Here is a 22,607-nt window from a genome sequence, read left to right as displayed (position 1 = left end):
TATGGGCATAGGGAATAGGGACAGGCATGATGGGACTGGGGATATTATATGGCATGTGAGGTAAGTTGGTAAATCACGGACCTTTTTGTATTTGTGACTTTTGCTGTCTTTTCAGTTTAGTTTCAAAATTTTCCTAAATGGATTACTATGTACTCTGATGCACTTGAAAAAGGGTTAATTTGTTGCATAATCTTTTCAGAGCTGTACCGTGGTGCGATGACTAGTAGCATGGAGAGAGATTTTGGACGTGGTGATATTGGAATAAATCGAGGCTTTGGAGATTCCTTTGGTAGACTTGGTAGGGCTGGCTGCATATTTCTCCTTTTCTTTTTGCAGGTCATATTTTTCAGTCTGTTTCCTTTTTTTTGTGAACAACTGGAAGTTAATAATGTTTCACATAATTTATTACTTGATGAAAAATACTTTAGGAATTTTAATGTACTTGCTTGCTTTTTCAGTCTATTATATATTTGAACCCTATTTCTAGAAGACATATTTATTGGTTACTGTACATCTGAGAGTATAGTACCTTGGGGATTTTAAAATACAATTATTCAAATTAATTAGTATATTATCTTTCCATCCTTGTTTAGGCAGTGCAATGATTGCAGGAAGAATAGGAGCTTCTAACATGGGTCCAGTAGGATCTGGAATAAGTAGGTTTAAATTTTACTAGAATTTATTCAGTAATATTTGAGTGCTTGCAAAAGAGTTTGCAAGAGTAGTTATTGTAGTATAGTAATACTTTGTTCTTATGTGTTAATATGTCTTGTCATAATTTAGAGAAATTTTGATACTTAGGTTTTCTGTTTGATCACTGTTTGAAATTTCTAAACTAACTTTGAATTTTACTTCTTTGACATTTCTAAACTAACACCAGAGTATGTGTTAACTGTCAGCTAATCCAAGAAGCTCCATTCCAACTAAGGAATCGGGGGATTTCTGTGATCACATGTCAGGAGCAACTTTTGCCTTAGCACCAGCTTTGTTCCCTTGCCTGTTGTCTACAGCTGCTCTTGGTGACTAGCTTATCTCATCTCTGAACATCTTGTGTCTTTTGGTAGATGCAGGTGAATCGCCCCAGTTGTAATACCTCTAGAGACCCCTGAGGTTGAGGGCTAAGATTGAAAGAGATGTTTATTTCCTCTCCTCTTAAACTTCTCCTGTGACAGAATCAAGAGCAGTTGCCCCATGTCTTCCATCTGTTGCCACTACCACATTTGAAGCCTTATATTAAGTCTTAAGACATGGCTCAGTTTTTGATCTCTGTTTCTTACTGAGCCATGTCTCTATGAGCTCTCCCTACTTTACTGACTTCTTTTAATTGAAATCTCACAAACAGGAAATACAGCCTACTTGAACTTTTCTAAAATCCTATCAGCTAAAGATATTTACTTCCGTTGTACCTTGCTTCTCGTTCCCTTTCATCATTTTTTTAGCCTTGGTCATTTTCCCATTAATCATAACTTCCCTACTTTCCTTTTTCACCTCAGTGTTTATACTTCTGTTTTCCTACCTTTGTATTTGTTATTCATAGAGAGTCAATTTGAAGGTAATGTTAATTTTTAGAATTTCTATATATGGGGATATTAAGTACAAGAAAAAAGGGTGTTTTGAGAATGAATAGGATTGGAATTAATTAAAGGGGACTCAGTGCATAAGCATGAATTGGGTATGAGCTATGAGTTAAATTCTCAGGCTCTGGCCAAAGGTGCATGATTCCATTTTTTGTTATCTCCTTAAGTTCTATATAATATTGAGATTAAAAGTTAGGTTTTTCTGTTGTTATTGAAAATTGAATTGATATGAAAGAGAAATTGCATGAAAAACAGAAGATACTGAGGTGAAAGAATATTAATGTGGGAGAGTATGATGAGATCAATATTAACGTGTTGGAGTTGTAATAATTTGAATTCACTTCGTATATCTTTGTTCTAGCATTTATTAAACATGGTATTATTAAAGAAAAATGATAAAAGCTACTATAACATTAATGGATCAAATAACTGGTAGAGAATTTATATAACTTATATGATGTGTTTTATGATCAGAATATAATTTTATAGAAGTATGTATGTATGATGTATTTATGTAGTGGCTAGAATGAGGAGATTCAGTTAGCCATTAACATTCAGCTAACTGAATGTATACAGATTAAATTCTGTTTCTTAGAAGATTGTTCCATTGTGTATATGAAAATGCTTTTATGTTTATATATGATCCAGTTATATAAATGAATTAATTTTTCTCTCCCTTTCTTTCTCAAAAATGATTTTCTCCCTCCTCTTTTTCCTCTTCTTTCTCCTTTTTCTTCCATTTTTAAAACAAAAACACCCAAATTCCCAAAACCCCCCTTCCCTTCTTGAAATCCAGGTGGTGGCATGGGTGGCATGAACAATGTGACTGGAGGAATGGGGATGGGATTGGACCGGATGAGCTCCAGCTTTGATAGAATGGGACCAGGTATAGGAGCTATACTGGAAAGGAGCATCGATATGGATCGAGGATTTCTATCTGGGCCAATGGGAAGCGGAATAAGAGACAGAATAGGCTCCAAAGGCAACCAGATATTTGTCAGAAATGTAAGCAACTAAATGTAAAGGATACTTAAATTTTTTTTTTCTTTGTATATCTGTTACTAATACCTTTTTTCATTCTAGCTGCCTTTTGACTTGACTTGGCAGAAACTAAAAGAGAAATTCAGTCAGTGTGGTAAGTATGCTAATGACTGCAGACATGTTAATATTGATTATGGAGGAACAAATGATTTTAAACTTTTAAGCACTGTGTTTAGACCTTACCTGTCCAGATGTTTGTTCCTGGATAGTACGACAGGTCTAATTCCACTTCAAGTAAATTACTCTGTTGTCTTCTGACATAGAGCAGTGCAAATTACTACTAAATAACCAGATTCAGAGTAGAGCCTATCATTGCCTTCTTGTGGATAAAGAAAGGGCTTGTTTTATTACCTGATTTTTAAAAGGTTAATATATCATCATTGCTTGCATTTAAAAAGACTTTTTCTTCTGTGGGAAATATTAATGGAGGGTATATTTATTTCCTTGCTTGTAGTGTAGTGCAGTGCATTGTCAACATGACCCCAAAGTGCTGACATCCAAATGATGTGGAGTTAATAGATGAGACTCATTCTGCACTCTGTTGCCTACACGACACAGGAAACTTAGCTGATAGCATAGAGTCCACTGCCTGGAATTCCTTAGATACATTCTGGTGGCCCTTCTAGCCCTTTTATAAACTATTCTTGGCTGTGATGATGCTGTCTATACAACCTTACTGTGTTCATTAAGTCTGTAGAAGATGAGATGGTTTTATTACTTTAAAAGAGAGCCTTTTTCTTAATGAGAGAATTAGTGTGAGTGGAACAACATAACAGATTTCCTGCCAGTACTTTTCTGCTATTGCATGGTATCCCAGAAACTATAATCACGATGGTAAGCTATAGAGGTGGCATATAGTGATGGAACATTCAGTTTCTGAAAGTTGATGGAAACTTAGGAGTATTTAGAATATATCTTCTAATTTTTTGAGATCATTAGGTGAATAACTTCAGTATTCTCCCACAAAAGTAGCCTTTGGCTACTATCATAAAGTGGTAGTGATTACCTGTGATCAAAGTGATCACGTGGCTGTCATCTGCTGTGTTCTCAGAGTACTTTATACTCGACTCTGTGGTAATAATCTGCTCACATGTTTTCTTCCCTCCTAGATGGAGGCTCTTGATGCAAGAGCTGTCATCTTTATTCTAACATTTTTCATTGCCTTGGTACATATAGTAAGAGTTTGTTAAGTGTTTATGAGTGAGTTAAGCACTCTGAGCAGAACTTACTTATTTATTCACTTATTTACTCATTGAATAAATCTACAAATAGTGTTATTTTTGATGGTCCGATTAGAAATGTGAACAGAATTAGAAATGTGAACAAAGAAAGGTATTATCCCTCTTGCCCTCAAAGAACGTACAGTGTGAATCTGTCTAGGATGTTCTTTTGACTCTTTTTGTTGATCCTTTTTTTTTTTTTTTGTATTTCATTTATATTTTATTCAAAGAAGAGAAACTTAATATTTTTTTATTGTAAAAAAGTTGTTGAAAATGATTTAACTCCCAAACAGGTACCACTAAGAGAAAGCAGAATTGTAACAGTTTTGCAGTGTTGGTAATATTTGTAGGAGTAAGAACATCTACCAGAATGAGTAAGCAGCATTTGGCCATGAATCGCATAGACTGCAGAGGAATGAATATACTAGGGAGGGCCTTAGTGAAATATGTCAAATGAGGAGCAGTGACAGCAGGTATAGATGATCTCTGTTATAGTTTCAGTAGAAAAAAAATCAAAAAAATGACATATATGACATTATTTTTAACAGTAGAACTGAGACAAATATAGAACAAAGTGGGGCAAACAAATGACATTAATGAAAATGTGACCAATATTGAGTTGACTTTTCTTTATCACATGTAGGCATATTTCTTTCTGAGGTGAGACATGAGCAAGGCTTGCAGCAAACTTGAGGTCTTTTGGTGGGCTTATTGATGGAGTGGCATTGTTTTGATAGAAGGACATCAGCAATTCAAAAATATTTTCTGAAAGGAAAAAAATAGTATCCAAATCTATACTTAAAAAAATGTGTGCAGCATTTTAGCTGATAAAATGGTTATTATTCTTTACTTTGTTATTTTAGCTCTCTTCTTATGTCCTTTTTTTGATCAGTCTATAATATGAGAGTAATGATTTTTGTTTTTCTCAATTCTATTGTAAAAGCTTCTGACTTTCATATTTATATTAAAGCAATACTATGTTTAAATAATTCCCTACCATCTTCCTGTTTTTAAACTTGAACTGCATTGTGATGGGAAAGAAAATAAGTTATGGTAATATAGAATTAAGTGTTCAGCTATTGACAGCTATGGAAATTATCTGGCTTGTATGAACTGAACCATCCATTTTTCTGCCACGTCCCTTATTTATTTATTTTCAAATCTTAGAAAGTTTTTTCTTTGTTAGTGTGGGAAGTTTCTTTTTAACCTGCTGCAAGTCAGTAATCACCTCTTTCACAGTAAAAGGCAGATTTTTGTTGTTTTTTTTTTTTCCCCTTGAGCCCAAAGTGAGTAAGTATATACGTTTGGTTCCTTCTTAGTAAGAGACTAGTGGTACTCCAGGCATCTTCCCTGGACAATATCTGCCTGCAAGTGGCTCACCAGCAAGCCATCTGCTTATTAAATGTCTATACAGATCTTCTCAACTTACGATGGGGCTGTGCTTAACCTACTGAGCATCATAGCCTTGCCCAGCCTACCTTAAACATGCGCAGAACACTTAGCATTAGGCTACAGTTGGGCAAAATCCTCTAACACGAAGCTTATTTTATAATAAGGTATTGAGTATCTCACGTAATTGATTAAATACCATACTGAAAGTGAAAGAGGGGTTATGTGGGTACAGAATGGTTATAAATGTAATGATTGTTTATCCCTGTGATTGCCTGGCTTATTGGGAGCTGCTGTTCAGTGTCTTCTGCCCAGTGTCGTGAGTGTCATATGACAGATCACTAGCTTGGGGGAAGGTCAAAATTCAAAGTACAGTTTCTACTGTGTATCACTTTCGCACCATCATGATGTCAAAAAAATCGTAAGTCGAACCATTATGAGTTGGGACCGTCTGTAGTGGCTAACTGTCCTTGATAGGGCAAGTACAAAGGCCCTAGAAAATGCACTTTAGGTTATACTACATGCAGTACAGTTCCTCAGCCTTCGTAATTTAGGGGAAAATGTGTTCAGATATCCCCAAATATGTAACAGGATGAGAAATAAGTGACTGTAGTAAAAATAGATCTCTTTTTATCCCACCCTATGTAATTCCTCAGTGACATGCATTTTTAAGAAAGCGGAGTATAAATAAATTAACTGACTCATTCAGAATTGGACCCTACATTAGTTTAAGTTGTGCTAATGGGGTCAAATAGACATAGTCTTTCAAACTTGCTCCCATGTTTACTGTCCAGTTTAGCTGTATTTTGACCTTCTGGCTCAGTATGATGCAGGGCCATAACATTTTAGAACTGCAGTGCAAGAAAAGCCCGTTTAATTATTCTTCTACAAACCATGTAGACAAATACAACTTTGTTTCACACATTTCCATTATGGAGTTTTTCTAGATCAGTATGCTTGTTAACCGGATAGAAAGTAGAGACTTGTGGTAGATTTTCTTTGCTAAAGCACATGCTGCTTCAAGCATGACTGGTAGCCTTTGACTCTGGAATCATTTAATAGCAAAAATACGGCAGTAACAGTAAAAATAATATACAGAGCATTCATCAATAGAGTCACTTTCTTTTGTTTGTAAAGAAACACTAGAGCTTTGTTTTTTGTCCCTTGTATCAAAATTATGGCTTCTTGTAGAATATCTGATTTTGCTTTTTTTTCTCTTGTTTCTATGTTACAGCTTCACTTTGGTAGTAGATTTATATTGAACCATTTATTTGTGCTTTTAATTTGGTGTATTTTTAGATATGCTTTTATATCAGCATTTCCCAAAGCATACCACAGGATGTTAATAGGCTGGATTAAATAAAATGAAAAGTTCTCTTTCACTGAAGGATAAGTCATTTTTATAACTAGTATATTGGTAACAGCAATATGTTTGATTATTCTGTGGTACTGATTTCTCATTGCATACTATTTTGCCCTATAACTGTTGTTAAAATAGCAGTTCTATTTTTTTTTTTCAGGGAATCATACAAGATCAGTAGATATTTAAGTCATTTAAGAAAGTCCTCAAGAGCATGTAAAAATAGCTAAGGAGGTCTGATTTTAATTTTTTGAAACTAAATTTTTTTCTCCTCGATTATTTATCTTTAGAAAAGTAAATTATCTCAATTGGTGTTTTTATGGGATTTAGAAGAAACTTAGAAAACATACGACTCTTTCTGGTTCTGTGCCTAGTGGGGATTTTTGGACAGTCTAACCATGAAACACATATAGGCCATTTTCTATAGCCTGAGTGTCCAAACTGTAAGCATGTTGAAGCATCCTGGCCGAGAGACCTTGTCAAATTGAAATGCCGTGAGATCATCGTGAGTCCAGGAATTTGGGGGTCTGAGTGTTGATTCCTAAATTGAGAGATACAACTTAAGAGAAGGAAAAAAGAAAGAAACTTGTCTTGAAAGATTGAGACAGATTTTGCACGACATAATTACATACTTTCCTTTGAAGTTTTGAAGGTTTCTTGCTTAATGAACCTTAGTATTATTGCTTATAAACCTATGACGGGATGCTTATGTTAAGAAAAGCCCTAAGTTTTTATAAAAGGTAAAAGTAGAATAAGGAAGAACCTCTAACTTAAAAGCCCTTGAAAATTCTGCATAGTCTCCTTTGGAGTCACTATACAGTGCTGCCATTTACCAAGGTATGCTTCTTTAATTAAACTTCTTTTTTTCAGGTCCCAGCATTCAGGATATTAAGAGGACTCTGGAAATTGCTCTACATCTATCTTTAAAGCTTTTTAAAGTTTCATTTTATGTTGTTTATTAGAAAATGTGATTTGTGTTTTTTGTTTTGTTTTAACCAGTTGTAGGTTATATATTGTTTGGATCTATTTTAATCATGATAATATAATTTTTTCTGGGGATTAGTCTGTTTTATAACTTTTAGAAACAGTTAAAGGCTGCCTAGCCTGGGTTACAGGATCATGGTTTTGGCTCACTATGACATTTATTAACTTGGACCATTTAATTACTATTGAGTGGGTGAGCAGTTGACCAGCAGTTGGTTTAAAAAAATGCAGTAATGGTGGGATGGGAAATGGATGAAAAAACAAAAGTAGAAAAGTGGTCCAGGACTGGGTGATTGACACTGGGGAGGGTATGTGCTCTGGTAAGTGCTGTGAATGGTGCAAGACTGTTGAATCTCAGATCTGTACCTCTGAAACAAATAATGCAATATATTTTAAGAAAAAAAAAAAAAAGATAGCAGGAGGGGAAGAATGAAGGGGGGGAAATCGGAGGGGTAGACGAACCATGAGAGACGATGGACTCTGAAAAACAAACTGAGGGTTCTAGAGGGGAGGGGGGTGGGAGGATGGGTTGGCCTGGTGATGGGTATTAAAGAGTGCACTTTCTGCATAGAGCACTGGGTGTTATACACAAACAATGAATCATGGAACACTGCATCAAAAACTAATGATGTAATGTATGGTGATTAACATAACAATAAAAAAGTAAAAAGAAAAAAGAAAAGTAGTCCAGGATGTTGTAGATAAGAAAGCATTCAGATCAAGATTTAAACAGTAAACAAATTTTTCTAATCATGCATTGAGACTAAAATTGATCCTGTCACCTGGAAAAGGGCTTATGCGATTTTTTGATAAGCCCTTTGCTTTTATTGTCCACCTCTTCCTTTTTAGTCCCTTTATAGAACTGAATATGTTTGGCTTTCTTAGTTGGTTGCCAGGCTAAAATTAGCCTATGGTGATTTGGCAACTAGATAATTTTCAAGGAAAGGAAATATTATGGTAAGTAGGCACACAACTCACCTGTTGTGGATCAGGTGATAGATAATACATCCCATTTTGCCTGGGGATGGTATCCCTTTGCATCTGTTATTTGTGTGTAATTACTAATAACTCTCCATTTAATTCTCTAAAGTGTTCTAGTTTGGATGGTGGATTTTTATGGACATTTTACAGTTTGATAAATGATACTGACTTACTCAAATACCAGTCTCTAGAGTTGGCAATATTAACTGTATATGGAACAATTGTCTGGTTTTCTTCCTCTTCTTCGAAGCTTCTCTGAGGTTCTTTGTGTTCTTACCATCACTGTTTTTACTTTTATTGATTTAAATCTACAGCTCTTTCATGCCTATTTCTATAACCCATTTGGTGCCACTCTTACAGTGGAGTTCAAATTGTTATGTTGAATAAATAAATGACTTTGGAACTGTGATTCATAAGCAGAATTAGTGGGGCCCTTTGTGGCCTGGTAAAAATTAAAATTCTGGACAGTTGCTATTATTTGCAGTTATGAAGGAATGAAAAGGAGGGTAAAAGGGAAAGGAGAGATTAGGGAGATTGGGCAGAAAGTGACAATTTTTTCTAACACTGATTTTGTTTAAATTTAAAAGTTTGTTGGGCATGGTGACTTGGTGGCATTTTGTGCTAGTTTGCCATATTGCTATAAAATTCACTTCAGAAACTAAGAATTTTTTTTAAAGTCTTTATTCATTTGAGAGAGAGAGAGAGAGTGTGTGTGCTCACAAGCTGGGGGAGGGGCAGAAGGAGAGGGAGAAGGAGGGAGCCTGAGCAGGGAGCCTGACACGGGGCTTGATCCCAGGACTTGATCCCAGGAGCCCCGGGATCATGACCTGAGCCGAAGGCAGATGCTTAACCAGCTAAGCCACCCAGGTGGCCCCAGAAACTAAGAATTTAACATAAGGAATAAATTTTTTATTTTTCTATTTTGATAAAATATTAAATCCTAAGCAAGTTTATTTTGATGCCTATTTTGTGTATTTTAACATGTATTTTGTTACTTTATATGAATTGCATTATAGTCAGAATATAAAACGAGAATAATGTTTATATGATGTGTTATTTTAAAATCATTAATATTTTTAGCCAGTTATTTATCATTTCATTGGCTATGAGGAATTTCAGACCTGTGCAGTGAAATGAAGCCCATTTAAACTGACTAGTAATTCTATAATTTTTCTTTTACAGGTCATGTAATGTTTGCCGAAATAAAAATGGAGAACGGAAAGTCAAAAGGCTGTGGAACGGTCAGATTTGACTCCCCAGAATCAGCTGAAAAAGCCTGCAGAATAATGAATGGCATAAAAATCAGTGGCAGAGAAATCGATGTTCGCTTGGATCGTAATGCATAATTTTAAACCACGGTTGGAACATTCTTAGATCTGTTTTGCTGAATCTCCTAGTAAAAAGTCACTTTTTTAGTAATACTGTATGCTTACAAAAGCTGTAAAAATGAACTTTTAAAACTCCCACCAGCTTTTAACAGTATAGTGTTAAATATACTGTGATTTTTGTTAATCTCAAGTTTGGGTTTTTAAAGACAGCAAGTCGGTCATTCAGTTTAAATGAATGGTTATACTGTTTTTAATGAAATAAGCCATTTTCTTGTTGTTACTTTCAGTACTACATAGTGGGATTTGTTTGTTCAAGTTTCCTCAGCTTTTATCAGCTTACTGTAAGGTAAAACATAGATGATTTTTTCCAAACTTACGTTTTATATATGTAATTGTCCTTGAAAAGAAAGGGCTCAGACAAATTAGGATGTGATTTTGGCTGGTTTTAAATTACTTTTCTTCGGTGATAAAGCATTATTGTAAGTAAGTTTTAGATTCTAAAGTTCAGGGTATTTTTTATTTCACTTAAATGAAGAAATGGAGTTTTCCTTCTCTTCCCTCTCCCATCATTCACATTTTCCACATAACACTATTAATATTAACCTCCACAGCCCCTTATTTTATTATTTCCAATGATTCCAAGTTCATATAGAACTGATAACGTGGCAATCCCCAAGTATAATAACAGGCAGACTACTCCCAGCTTTCTGTCTAGTTTCCAGCCATTGAAGTGAACTGCTGAAAAAAGAAAAATAATCGAAATGTTGAGAGCGATGGTTATGTAAGTTAGTCCTCTGCTGTTCACTTCTATAGGAGCTGATGCATTTATAAATGCAGTTTTAATAAACCATGGGACACCTAGGCACAGCATATCAAACACATTGGATCCCACGATGTTAGACATAGCCATATCTCCTTTGCCTGCAAAAAAAAGCATGTTGTTAAAATGTGCGCACCAATACTGTATTTTATTAATAAGCTTCATAAAAAAAACACTGGAAAGTTTTTTTATTTGTTGGTTTTGGAAAATTGTTATATCAGGGCAAAAGTCTTACTGAATTTGTATTTTTTAATTTGGGTGGGTTAGTATTTAAAGTCTTAACATTTATTTAATAATAATTATCTTTATTTATTAAACCATTTTTCAATAAGGTCTGTAGATTACTTTGTTGCTTTCATTCTAATTTAATACGGTTAATTACAATTTGATGCACATTTTAGATAAATATTATTTGGGGGATTAGATTTAGTGAAATTACTCTGCTATTAAAAGTAAATCCTTCTTTTGAGTCACTCTTTTTTTTCTTCAAAGTATGTTAACTGAGGAAATAAGTATTTTTAAAGGTACCTTTGCTCAGTGTATTTCAGCCAGGCTTGAAGAATGGGCATTGCAGCTTGAGGGACCTAGCTCTTACCTTTTCTTGCAACCAGTACACTTGCAATCGTGTCTGGCAGACTTGTTCCTGCTGCTAATAAAGTAAGGCCCATTACTGTATCTGGAATTTCTAATGTCTCCCCTGTAATAAACAGAGATACTTCAAGTTGCAAATCTTATAGATTCAATGACCATTCTCTGCAGTTACTTCAGATATTTCCTTCCTGAACAAAAAGAAAATAGGCACATTTAGCTTTTACAACCAATATGTACTTAGATTTTACCTAGCAAAATATTTGAATAAGATTGGTAAATTGGTTAGCCCAGGTAGCACAAATTTTTAATGACAGATATCTAAAGATATTTAATAGAATTCTACTAAGGAGTAATTCCCCTACCTGGCATGCTTACAGAAGGTTTAGATGTTCACTGTTATCTCATCAAGGCTGTTGCTTAATATATGCTGAGACTGGTCATTTTCTGCCTTTCAAACTATTTTCTTAAAGTGGTCAGAATTAAGCAAACTGTTTATAGCTATTTTTAACCTGTAAATGTGTTAATATGGTACACATTTTTTAAGTCGTACTTTGGTGATCTATCTTAAACACAGGAAAACAAAAATAGGGTTCTACTTGAGTCTTCCTAACATTATGGTCCTGTTCTGTTAAATTTGGTATCAGTTCAACTTTTTCAGAAATATGTTCATTCTGGGAAACAATCAGAGGGAAGTTAAAAAAAAAGTACATGTAACTGCTCTTTTAATGTTGTGATTGAAAATTTACTTTAGAATCTTCTTTTTTTTTCTTAAGATGTCAATTAAAAGAACTTTAGCTGTTTATTGCATGCTTTATATATTGATATTGGAATTGTAATTGGTTGTTAATTTTTGTTACTGGTTTGCCAGAGGTCATGTGTACATAAATAACACTAGTAGTATTTATCATCTTGGGGGCTATTCTATGATCTGTTACTTGATTTTGTTCTTTTCCTGATTTCCTATTGTGAAATATATTCTGGCTGAGAAAATTTAGAGAGATTTAATATGCAAGCTAATTGGACTTCTTCATCTTTCTCATTAAAAAGAATATTCTGCTTTCTTGCTAGTATGCTATTCTAAGTCACATATTAATTTGTGAAAAGTCAGGGATCAGCAACCTTTTTTTTGTAAAGGGCCAAGTAGTAACTACTTTAGGCTATGCAGGCTTGTATGGTTTCTGTTGCAGATATTCACCTCGGCCACTGTAGTGTGAAAGCATCCGTAGATAACATATAAATGAATTACATGAACGGGCATGATTATGTTTAGTAAAACTTCACTAGCGATAACAGGAGACCTGGTCATTTGGTCACACAGGCCATAGTTTGCTCACCTCTGATCACCTCTGATGTGTCCATTCAGGTTAACCTTTTTGAGAGAAATTCTTGTTTGTTTGTTTTTTTTCCTATGTTTGTATTCAGTTTTTCCTCCTGGAGTCCTGTGGGACTAGAGCTGATTATGGCCAAGCAGTAATATTTAAATTTTAATCATGAAGGTAGTAGAGACCTAAATTGAAATTTTATTTTATGCCCTTTTCACCCATTTCATAGTTTGTTTATATGTCCATATTAAAAAGCAAAATGAAATGCAATCCAGTTAAACAGTGAGCATACATTGTTTTCTTAAAATGCTGGCCTCTTGCTATATTTTTCATTATGGAATGGATTTCAATATAAAAAGTATGTTGTGGACCCCATACGATGTGATTTAATTATTAGAGCAATAGGAAGAAATCCTGTGTGTTTGATTTCATTTATAAGAAGATCCCATGACTTGTAACTCTGGGCTGTATAATATTGAGAATATAGTTGATATGTAATATGCAACTTACAAACCCTGAATGATCTTGTTGGTATATTAATATTTAATCTTTTTGTAAGTAGCGCTTCTCTTTGGTCTTTGCTGAAAGAAAAATTTCCTCCGTAGCTAGACTACTTTTAGTGAATATATGCAGTTTGTTCTTCAATAAAACTGATTATTTTCTTTTTAAATTGTGCTCTTATACTAAAGATACATACCAGTTATTGTGACCATCCAAACCAGGATATATGTAAATGCAGATATCCATAGTGCTGACATGAAAAATGTTATCACAAAATAATTTTTCCAAAACTTTCTTCTACAATCTGGTGTGGTTAGAAAAAGTAAGGTAATAATAGGAAGGGATAGTACCCAAAAAATTCTTTTGAAGTCTGCTTCAGGCATGTTGAAAACACTTGGTGGATCTGTTGAGGAAAAAATAAATGATTTTGAGTTCTCTCAAATGGCCAGTTAAGTTGGAAATGTCCATTTAGAAAGCTATATTGAAATAAATTAGCTGTATCAGTTTTTAAGAAGCTATTTAAAACATCTGAATACCTCATTACTGATATTGCTGGCAAAAAGAAACTAATTGAGACTTTAGGGCAGACAGTATAAAATGTGATACTCAGTGTTTCTTGATTTGGGGCCTTAAATCCATCAAAATATCTTGGCTCATTCACTAAATATATTAGATGTAATGTTTATGAAGTGTCAGTTGGACTTCTCTTGGTTTTCTACAATGTGGATGGTGTTTAGTAACTTTTTTTTGCTTATGGGATTAACCTGGCTTCTACCTATTTATAGCTATTATAGTTGTCTCTGTTCCCCAGTATTGATGATGTTTCTAGCCTGCCCTGTATGTCAGATAATGCATACTTAGGAAGTATAAAATAATTACAGCATAATCTTTTTGTGAAGTTGAATATTCCATTCTAATTCTCATTGTAAGTGAATTTTGGAGGCTTGCTTCATTTTTTTTTCTTATATTAGTTTCCCAGATTTGGAATTCACTACAGTTCCTAGGAAGAACCTTTAAGAAAATAGGAGCTAGCGTGGAATCTACAGTGTAACTTACAAAACTTGAGTATATTCCTTTATACATTTGTTTTACTAAATTAATGGAAGACAGCAATATATTGGATAAAAATAAGCGTTCACTTCAAAATTATTCAAAATTTGCATGGCATTTACAAAAGAATGTACCCATATATTGGATCAAATTACAACTAATGCTAGTAAAATAACTCATGAAAAAAATTTGCCAAGCCTCAGCCAATGGGCCACTAAGTAAATTTTAGATATAATCTCAGTGTAATGAAAAAATTTAGAGTGGTTCTTTTGAATTTCTTGTTATAAAATTTAACTTGGCAATATATACCACTTGCACTTGAAAGGCTAAAAACTATAATTTTTGTAAGAAGGGAAAAAGTCTTGTTTTAAATTTTTTTTAGGTAGTAAAAGAATAACTTTCCTTCCTAATGTACTTAGATAAATTTAGAATCTGTTTCATACAACCACTTTGTAAAAAACTAACACATAAATTTTTATTTCTGGCCATAGATGAATTTGACTTCTACTAAATATCTAAATGTTTTGCTACTGCTTCAGATGACATGTTTAAAACTCAGCTTTTCTTTTTTCCCACACCAGCCCTTTTTCCTAAATTCCAACTTTTTGTAAGTGGTGTTCACATTTTCTCAATCAATCACGAACAAAGCCTCAGAATTTTCTCTGCTCCCTTTTCTGGCCCCAGATAGTCCTTCTGTTGCCTCGTCTTGGTGGTGCTTCCTCTGCATTGTCTTTTTTATTCCTACTTTTCTTCACTCTGTCTAGGCATCGACCAAACACATCAGCTGTTTTAGTAGCCTCTGACAGACCTCCATTTCTTTTATCCTCTAATTTCCCTGCTTCATAAACCTGCAGAGACTTGTATACTAGCATTTAAGACTCTTCCTATCCTATTCTTTCCTATCTATCTTTTCTCTGCTTCCTTACTGTGTACATTCTGTGCTCCAGGTATGCAAATACTTGCATAGGCCTTTTGCTAATATTAATTCCTTAGCATCAATTTATAGAGTATACTTTACTCTTACTTCTACATCATTTACATAATAGACTGCTGTAGCTGTTACTTACTGGTCATAAATCACGTCATCAGCTAAAATCTGATTAATTCTATAAGGCTCAGTTTAAATGCTCCCTTCTCTGTGATAATCTTTTCTATGTAGCCATCAAATTTTATACAATCTGTCCCATTTAGGAACTACAATTACACTTTTCTCTTTATAGTACTTAAACCTTCATATTTTAGCTATTTTCTTTTTTTCCGTATAGCATTGGAAGCTTCTTAAGGATAGGGACCACCTCTTGATCATTTCTGACTCTCCCCAGGATCTTTTACATAAGTGTATATAGTAATTGCTGAATTGAAATGAGATTAAGTTTTTCTAGTGAATAGACTTAATAGTGGGCATGATGTGCTTCTTACCTTCAGAAACCTGACTAAGATCGTGTAAACTTAAAGGAAGCTGAGAGTAGCCAGACTCTTCATGAAATATCCCACTGTCAGTTCTTGATTGCCGATGGATGAATGGCTGACCCTCATCTTCCCACCCCATCAGTGGCTGTTGTTCACTTCTCTCCTCCATAGCTTCAGCAAGACAGGTGCAGCAAGGACTGAATTTCTTTATAATATATTGGTTAATTTTAATGTCAAAACACAGCACCAAAACATATAATCCATATATCAAAAGCAGCAAAGTTCCTTCATACCTATAAATTAAAGAAATTTGTTTTAAAATTAAAAATAAAAGTTTTTTTTTTTTTAGGGTTGATAGCTTTTGGGCAGTATCTGCTTAATAATTTTCCAGCAATAGAACAAGCAAAGAACATTTCTAGGTGTATTTTGGTTTTATAGATGTGTCCTAACTTGGTTACAGCGCTAACTATAAATTTATTGATAAAAGCTTGACAGTCCTTTTTATATTTCAAATAAAACCAAGAATTATAAACTCATTGTCTTCATTTACAGATTCTTTATAAACGGTAGGCATAAACAGTGCTTTGAAAATAATTGTAGATTTTTCAGAGTAAAAGTTAATGAATAGTGATGGGCATTCTCCATCTCAGTTCATTGGCAGCATCCATTCCCCAAAATATATAGTAATTATAAAAGAATATAGTATCTGTTAGTTCATTTCAACTGTGTCTATTCAAATCTGGTATAAGAATTTTGTGTAAAATATTCAGATATATGAGACTTTGGGACTTTTCAGTTTACAGAGATTTTTTTTTTTTAATTTTGATGTAACCGAATTTGACTTGTATTCGCAAGAAAATGAGGATAATCCTAAAAATAAAAGTATACCTTAGGCACTGAGAACTGTTGCCCTATGCTTTGGTTTCCTAAAGAGTTATGATTAGCTAATATCATTGATTTGAACCTGTCATTTACCTTTTATTTTATAAACAAAATTTTGGGAAATAGACCAGGTTTTAGGAAGATTCATTTAGAAATTTTTCTCCCTGCTAGATTTTAAGTTTCTTATTAGCAGATATTTTGCAGGGTTGCTAAGTTGTAGTCCTCCAGAAAGGTGCCATTTATATTGTTTTCTATTTTTCTGGTATCCTCTGGCATAGTGCAATGCACAGCCTCTGTGGCTGTGCATTGTACATTCCTCTCTATCCCTCATGATTCCTAGCATAGTGTTAAACACCTCATAGATACCTGGTTCTTATTAGTTGAAAAAGTTATTTGCTGTCCACTGAGTCACCCTCTTTCATTTTCTTGCAACAGCAAGATACTGGGAGGTTACGAAGAAAGCAAACAATTGTTAATACCTAAATATTGTTGATCCTTAGAGGAAGAAAGCTGTAATTCCTCTTGCTAAATGAACATCAGAGAAAAAGTTAGAAGAATCTGAAGATTTTATTTTTTATTATGTTAATCACTGTACGTTACATCATGAGTTTTTGATGCAGTGTTCCATGATTCATTGTTTGTGCATAACACCCAGGGCTCCATTCAAGAATCTGAAGATTTTAAAATTTACTTCCTCCATCATTTCTCTCCAGTCTTGTGACCATGACCACTTCTAACCAAGGCAAGGTAAACAACCCAATAAAGGAAAGACCCAACTGTTGGGTCTTTAATGGACAACAGAAGGGGAGACTTTCTGAACAGGCGGTGGGATGAAGGAAGGTTGGTAATACCCAGTGATTAGTGAGACAAGGAGACTGACATGACTATAGAACTTTCAAAGAAGGGAAAACCCAACCAGCAGCTGTGATGAGGAAGTTAGCTCAGAGGCATATGGGGAAATGGTGCAGAAGTAGCAGGTAATTGAGAACTCAGTGACTGAAATAACATTTCTGAAAAAGACACATTGCCAAACCATTGGAATTTCATAAAATCCTCTCTGTAATTGTGTTTTACATAAGAGTAATGATTATTTCAAGCTTACCAGTAAACTTGGTTGTCAAATATTATGCCAAGAACTGCAGCTACACTAATTGCATATGCTGCACAGTCTCTGAATAGGGGCCAACATGATAGCGTTGAGACCTGTAAAATGATAATTCACTGTTTCCATTACACTGTAACTTCGAGCACATGCTTAGCGTAATACTGAAAATTGTATGTTTGTAGCTAAATATTGTTATCTTTTGCATTTTGCTTAGAGACAAAGGAATTTTAAGAAAAATTGTGTTTCAAAGCCTATTAGGTTTTCATAAATTTGACCAAGAGCTATTTGTGGGTTAACTTTAAATGGAATACATGTTTTTCTACTGATTAATAAATTTGATTGAACACATTACTAGTGCCTTGTTTGTTCTAGACTAGAAACAGTTTTTATAGTTTGTCAAAACAATAAATGTGTTGAATGAAGTTTTCTTACATACCACGTTAGATAGCAAGCCACAAGCTGCACAGATGCCAAAGAGGTTATACATTGCAGATCCAAGGATGGTGCTAATGCCGATATCTCCCTTTGTGATAAATACACCTATGAGCGAGGTAATTGCTAAGTTAGTGTTACTAGACTTGAAGAACAGAAGAGAAAAGCACATTGAGTAAGCAGAAAATATAAGGAGCAATATTTACCCAGGAAAGCAGTAACTAACTCAGGAGCTGAACTACCGGCTGCCATAAAAGTTGCACCTGCAACATCCTGAGACAATCCAAGGGCTGAAGACAAACGAAATTCTGTTAAAGTGGCAAATGAAAGGGTATGTCTCTATACCTGAATATTCAAATCTACAGCTTCACAGAAAAGCAGTGATGGTGACTTAAACTGGAAAAATAAAACATGCAGGTTAAAAAAATTAGAGGAATCCAATGCCTTGCTTTCTCTCTGAATTCATTACTTAATGTTTTGGTAGAAAGGGAGAGAAGGCCATGGACTACTGGAACTATGCTGTGACTCGGTATTGTGAATGCCAAGAAACGGGATTTTGTAGGAGCCAGAAAAGATTCCTTTCTAGCTGTCTGGCTTGTAGGTGTATAGTGACAGCATAAGTTCTCTAAAGTGACACTGTCAACAGTACTTCAATAGGAGTTGGGAAAGTGAAGTCTTTCAGGAGTCATAATCCAATTTGAAAGAGGAGGAAAAAGTGAATATTGGTAGTTTTTAGGACCTGTAAGTGAACCTGAATTAAGGAGCTTATTCACAAATTAGCAATGTCAACCTTGTCAAAACAAATGAGAGGAAATTGGTTAACGAGGAACCAAAAAGATTTATTATTGTATAATTAAAATCTATTGATTTAAAACAAAAAACCATCAAGACTTCGCTCTAGAATAGGAAATATAAGAAAATACTACTATTCAAATAGTTTGTGTATATCCCCCAGACTTACAAGCGTGCAAATCCATTATCTTCAGTGATTGCTGGGATGAGAATCTTAAGAAACTTTTGGCTCTTTCAATTTTAGAGCTAAGGCATCTACTATGGAAAGGAAGAGAAAGCCATGTTGAAACCTTGCTTTGGGGAGGCCAAGACAGGTTGCATCAGAAATCCCCAACCGGGCTTTACTGGTACACTAAAAAGTAGCATGCTTTTTTATTCTTGGTGTGGCAGATTGTATTTTACAAAGATAGCTATGATTTTTGCATCCATGTGATTTTCCAGAACCTTTCCATTTCCTGCCTCCCCCCACCCCGAAAGAGTTTATGTGTCCTCCTGTGACTGCTTTGACTAACAGAATATGGTGGAGCCAGAATATTTCTGAGGCTGGGACATGAAAGGTGACAAAACTTCCTCATGGTTCTCTCTCTAGGGACCTTTGCTTTAGAGCCCTAAGCCACCACATAAAACTCCAACTTCCATTGAACTCCTGTGCTGGAGATAGCTCATGAAGAGCCCATACAGAAATAGAGATGCCTGATGCACCCTTACTATTTCAGCCCCCCAAATTTTGAATTTCCCCGTCCCAGGCACCAGACATGTGAAAGGGAGGAAGGTGTCAGATAATTCCAGCCATCTAACTATCACTGCATGAGAGACCTCAAGCCGAGCTACCAGCCGAGCCTGGTAAACCCTCAAAGCTGTGAAAGGTAATACGGTGATTGTTGTTTTACCACTAGTTTTGGGGTAATTGGTTAAGCAGCTGTTGATAACTGGACACCTGGCTATTATTCACTGAATTTGTTACACTTTCTGAGTACCTACTATGCCAGATGCTTTTTTAAGTGCTAAGAATACGGCAGAAAAAACAAATGTTTCTGCTCTTGTGGAACTTGAATGAAAAGAAACAGACAAGATAAGCAAAATATGTATTGTGTTAGATTTTTGATGTTACTATTGGAATTGTTTGGGGTTGCCATGAACCACACTCGTACGAGCCAGTGAATTTAACTGATAAATACTCTATGTGTTGTGACCACTCCACCAACCGGTTATTCTGCTGTTTCTCTCCCTCTCCTCAGGCCTCCCTATTTCCTGAAAATAGGCCAATGAATAACCCTACCATGGCATCTAAATGTTCAAGTGGAAGGAAGAGCTGCACATCTCTCACTTTAAATCAAAAGCTGGAAATGATTAAGCTTAGTGAGGAAGGCTTGTTGAAAGCAGAGATGAGCCAAAAGTTAGGCCTCTTATGTCAAACAGCTAGCCAAGTTGTAAATGCAAAGGAAAAGTTCTTGAAGGAAATTAGAAGTGCTACCCCAGTGAACACACAGAAGGTAAGAAAGTGAAAACAACCTTATTGCTGAGATGGAGGAAATTTCAATGGTCTGAATAGAAGATTGAGCCAGACACAACATTCCTTTAAGCCAAAGTGTAATCCACAAAGCCCTAACTCTCTCTAATTCTATGAAGGCTGAGAGAGGTGAAGAAGCTGCAGAAGAAAAGTTTGAGGCTACCAGAGGTGGTTCATGTGATTTAAGGAAAGAAGCCACCTCCATGTCATAAAAGAGCGAGGTGAAGCTGCAAGTGCTAATGTAGAAGCTGCAGCAAGTTATCCAGAAGATTTAGCTCATTAATGAAGGTGGCTCCACTAAACAACAGGTTTTCCATGCAGACAAAACAGTGTTCTATTGGAGGAAGATGCCATCTAGGACTCTCATAACTAGGGAGAAGTCAAAGCCCGGCCTCAAGACTTCAAAAACAGGTTGACTCTCTTGTTAGGAGCTCATGCAGCTGGTGACTCGAAGTTGAAGTCAATGCTCATTGACCATTCTGAAAATCCTAGGGCCCTTAAGAATGATGCTAAATCTACTCTGCCTGTGCTCTAGCAATCCTAGATGGCAGCACATTTATTTACAACATGGTTTACTGTATATTTTATGCCCACTGTTAAGACCTGCTGCTCAGAAAAAAGATTCCTTTCAAAATCTGTTCATTGGCAATGCACCTGGTCACCCAAGGGCTCTGATGGAGATATACGAGATGACTGTTGTTTTCATGCTAACACAGCATTCGTTCTGTAGCCCCATGGGTCAGGAAATAATTTCAACTTTCAAGTCTTATTATTTAAGAAATATATTTTGTAAGACTATAGCTGCCATAGATAATGATTCCTCTGATGGAGTTCAGCAAAGTTAATTGAAAACCTTCTGGAAAGGATTTGCCATTCTAGATGTCATTAAGAACATTCATGATTCATGGGAAGAGATCAAAATATCAACAGAACAGAACAGGACTATGGAAGAAGTTGATTCCAATCCTCATGGATGACTTGGATGACTTCTTCAGTGACTGCAGATGTGGTGGGAATAGCAAGAGAACTAGAATGAGAAGTGGAGCCTGAAGACGTGACTGAGTTGCTACAATCTCAGGATAAGACTGTAAAGGATGATGTGTTCCTGCTCTCGCTATCTCTCTCTCTATAAAAAGAAAAAAAAAAAAGACTGTAAAGGATGATAGGAGTTGCTTCTTATGGATGAGCAAAGAAAGTGGTTTCTTGAGATGGAATCTACTCCTGGTGAAGATGCTGTGAAGACTGTTAGAATGAAAACAGAGGATTTAGAGTATTGCATAAACTTAGTTGATAAAGAAGCAGCAGGGTTTGAGAGGATGGACTCCGAATTTGAAAGAAGTTGTAGTATGGGTAAACTGCTACCAAACAGCATCGCATGCTACAGAAAAATTGGTCATGAAAGGAAGAGTCCATCATTGTGGCAAAGGTCACTGTTGTCTTATTTTAAGAAATTGCCATAGCCACCCCAACCTTCAGCAACCACCATCCCAATCCGTCAGCAGCCATCAAAGCTGAGGCAGGACCCTCTACCAGCAAAAAGATGATGCACTGAAAGCTCAGATGATGGTTAGCATTTTTTTTAGCAAAATATTTTAAAATGAAAGTATGAACATTTTTTTAGTCATAATGCTATTGCACACCTAATACAAACATAATTTTATACGCACTGGGAAACCAAAACATTGATTTCACTCACTTTATTGTGGTGTTCGCTCTGTTGTGGTGGTCTGGAACCAAACCTGCGACATCTGAGGTGTGCCTGTATCTAGGGTAAGAGTGCTCTAGGCAGGAGTGAGTGCCAAGATTCCATGGTGGAGGCTATCCTGTGTGTTCAAGAAAGAGGAAAAGGCTGGTGTGTCTGGAATAAAGAGTGTGAAGGGATGGCAGAAGGGGATAAGGTAATAGGTGGCCAGATCATGTAAGACTTGTGAATCCTAGCAAGGATTTTAGCCTTTATTTTGAAAGATATGGGAAATGCTTGGGTAGGCATCCACATACTTCCTGTCAATGATACCAACCCTGGTCATCTTTTTTATCATGGGGTTTTTTGGTCTCAGAGACCAGCTGTAGGCTGAGCCATTTTGCCACCTGTTAAGTGTCTCTTGTGAAAAATCCTCTTAGGAGAGTTGGAATGATCCCTCACTATTTGCCTTTGGTCATGTTGCTTGGTGAACATGTTGCAGTGATGAATGAAGCGAGAGAAGTAATGTTTTGTGGAACATATTTCATAACATTTCTTTTGCTGGTTAGAGTATCTATCTATCTATCTATCTATCTATCTATCTATCTATCTATCTATCTATCTATCTATC

General features: G+C 35.4%; 2 protein-coding genes across 5 annotated transcripts in view; one reads left to right on the top strand and one right to left on the bottom strand.

Annotated features, from left to right (window-relative positions):
• The window catches only part of MYEF2 (myelin expression factor 2), a 34,216-nt gene extending 20,938 nt beyond the window's left edge, over positions 1-13,278 (top strand). For 3 of the 4 annotated variants that reach the window (XM_034994900.1, XM_034994902.1, XM_034994899.1), the window contains 5 exons: positions 200-298; positions 594-656; positions 2,374-2,582; positions 2,661-2,712; positions 9,735-13,278. In XM_034994900.1, the coding sequence (XP_034850791.1) occupies positions 200-298; positions 594-656; positions 2,374-2,582; positions 2,661-2,712; positions 9,735-9,898 (587 nt within the window). In that variant the 3' untranslated portion in view covers positions 9,899-13,278. The remainder of the gene's footprint in view (positions 1-199; positions 299-593; positions 657-2,373; positions 2,583-2,660; positions 2,713-9,734) is intronic. The other variant, XM_034994901.1, reaches the window with a different exon arrangement.
• SLC24A5 (solute carrier family 24 member 5) overlaps positions 10,462-22,607 on the bottom strand; it is a 27,136-nt gene continuing 14,990 nt past the window's right edge. The window contains exons 3-9 of the mRNA XM_034994903.1: positions 18,200-18,283; positions 17,998-18,101; positions 17,559-17,659; positions 15,584-15,867; positions 13,311-13,517; positions 11,296-11,397; positions 10,462-10,801 (exon numbers count right to left, since the gene is read on the bottom strand). Coding sequence (XP_034850794.1) covers positions 10,479-10,801; positions 11,296-11,397; positions 13,311-13,517; positions 15,584-15,867; positions 17,559-17,659; positions 17,998-18,101; positions 18,200-18,283 — 1,205 coding nt within the window. The 3' untranslated portion in view covers positions 10,462-10,478. The remainder of the gene's footprint in view (positions 10,802-11,295; positions 11,398-13,310; positions 13,518-15,583; positions 15,868-17,558; positions 17,660-17,997; positions 18,102-18,199; positions 18,284-22,607) is intronic.

This window comes from Mirounga leonina, unplaced genomic scaffold (genome assembly GCF_011800145.1).
Source record: "Mirounga leonina isolate KUSES-001 unplaced genomic scaffold, KU_Mleo_1.0 Mir_91, whole genome shotgun sequence".
Classification (NCBI taxonomy): domain Eukaryota; kingdom Metazoa; phylum Chordata; class Mammalia; order Carnivora; family Phocidae; genus Mirounga; species Mirounga leonina.
This window is presented reverse-complemented; position numbering and strand designations above follow the sequence as displayed.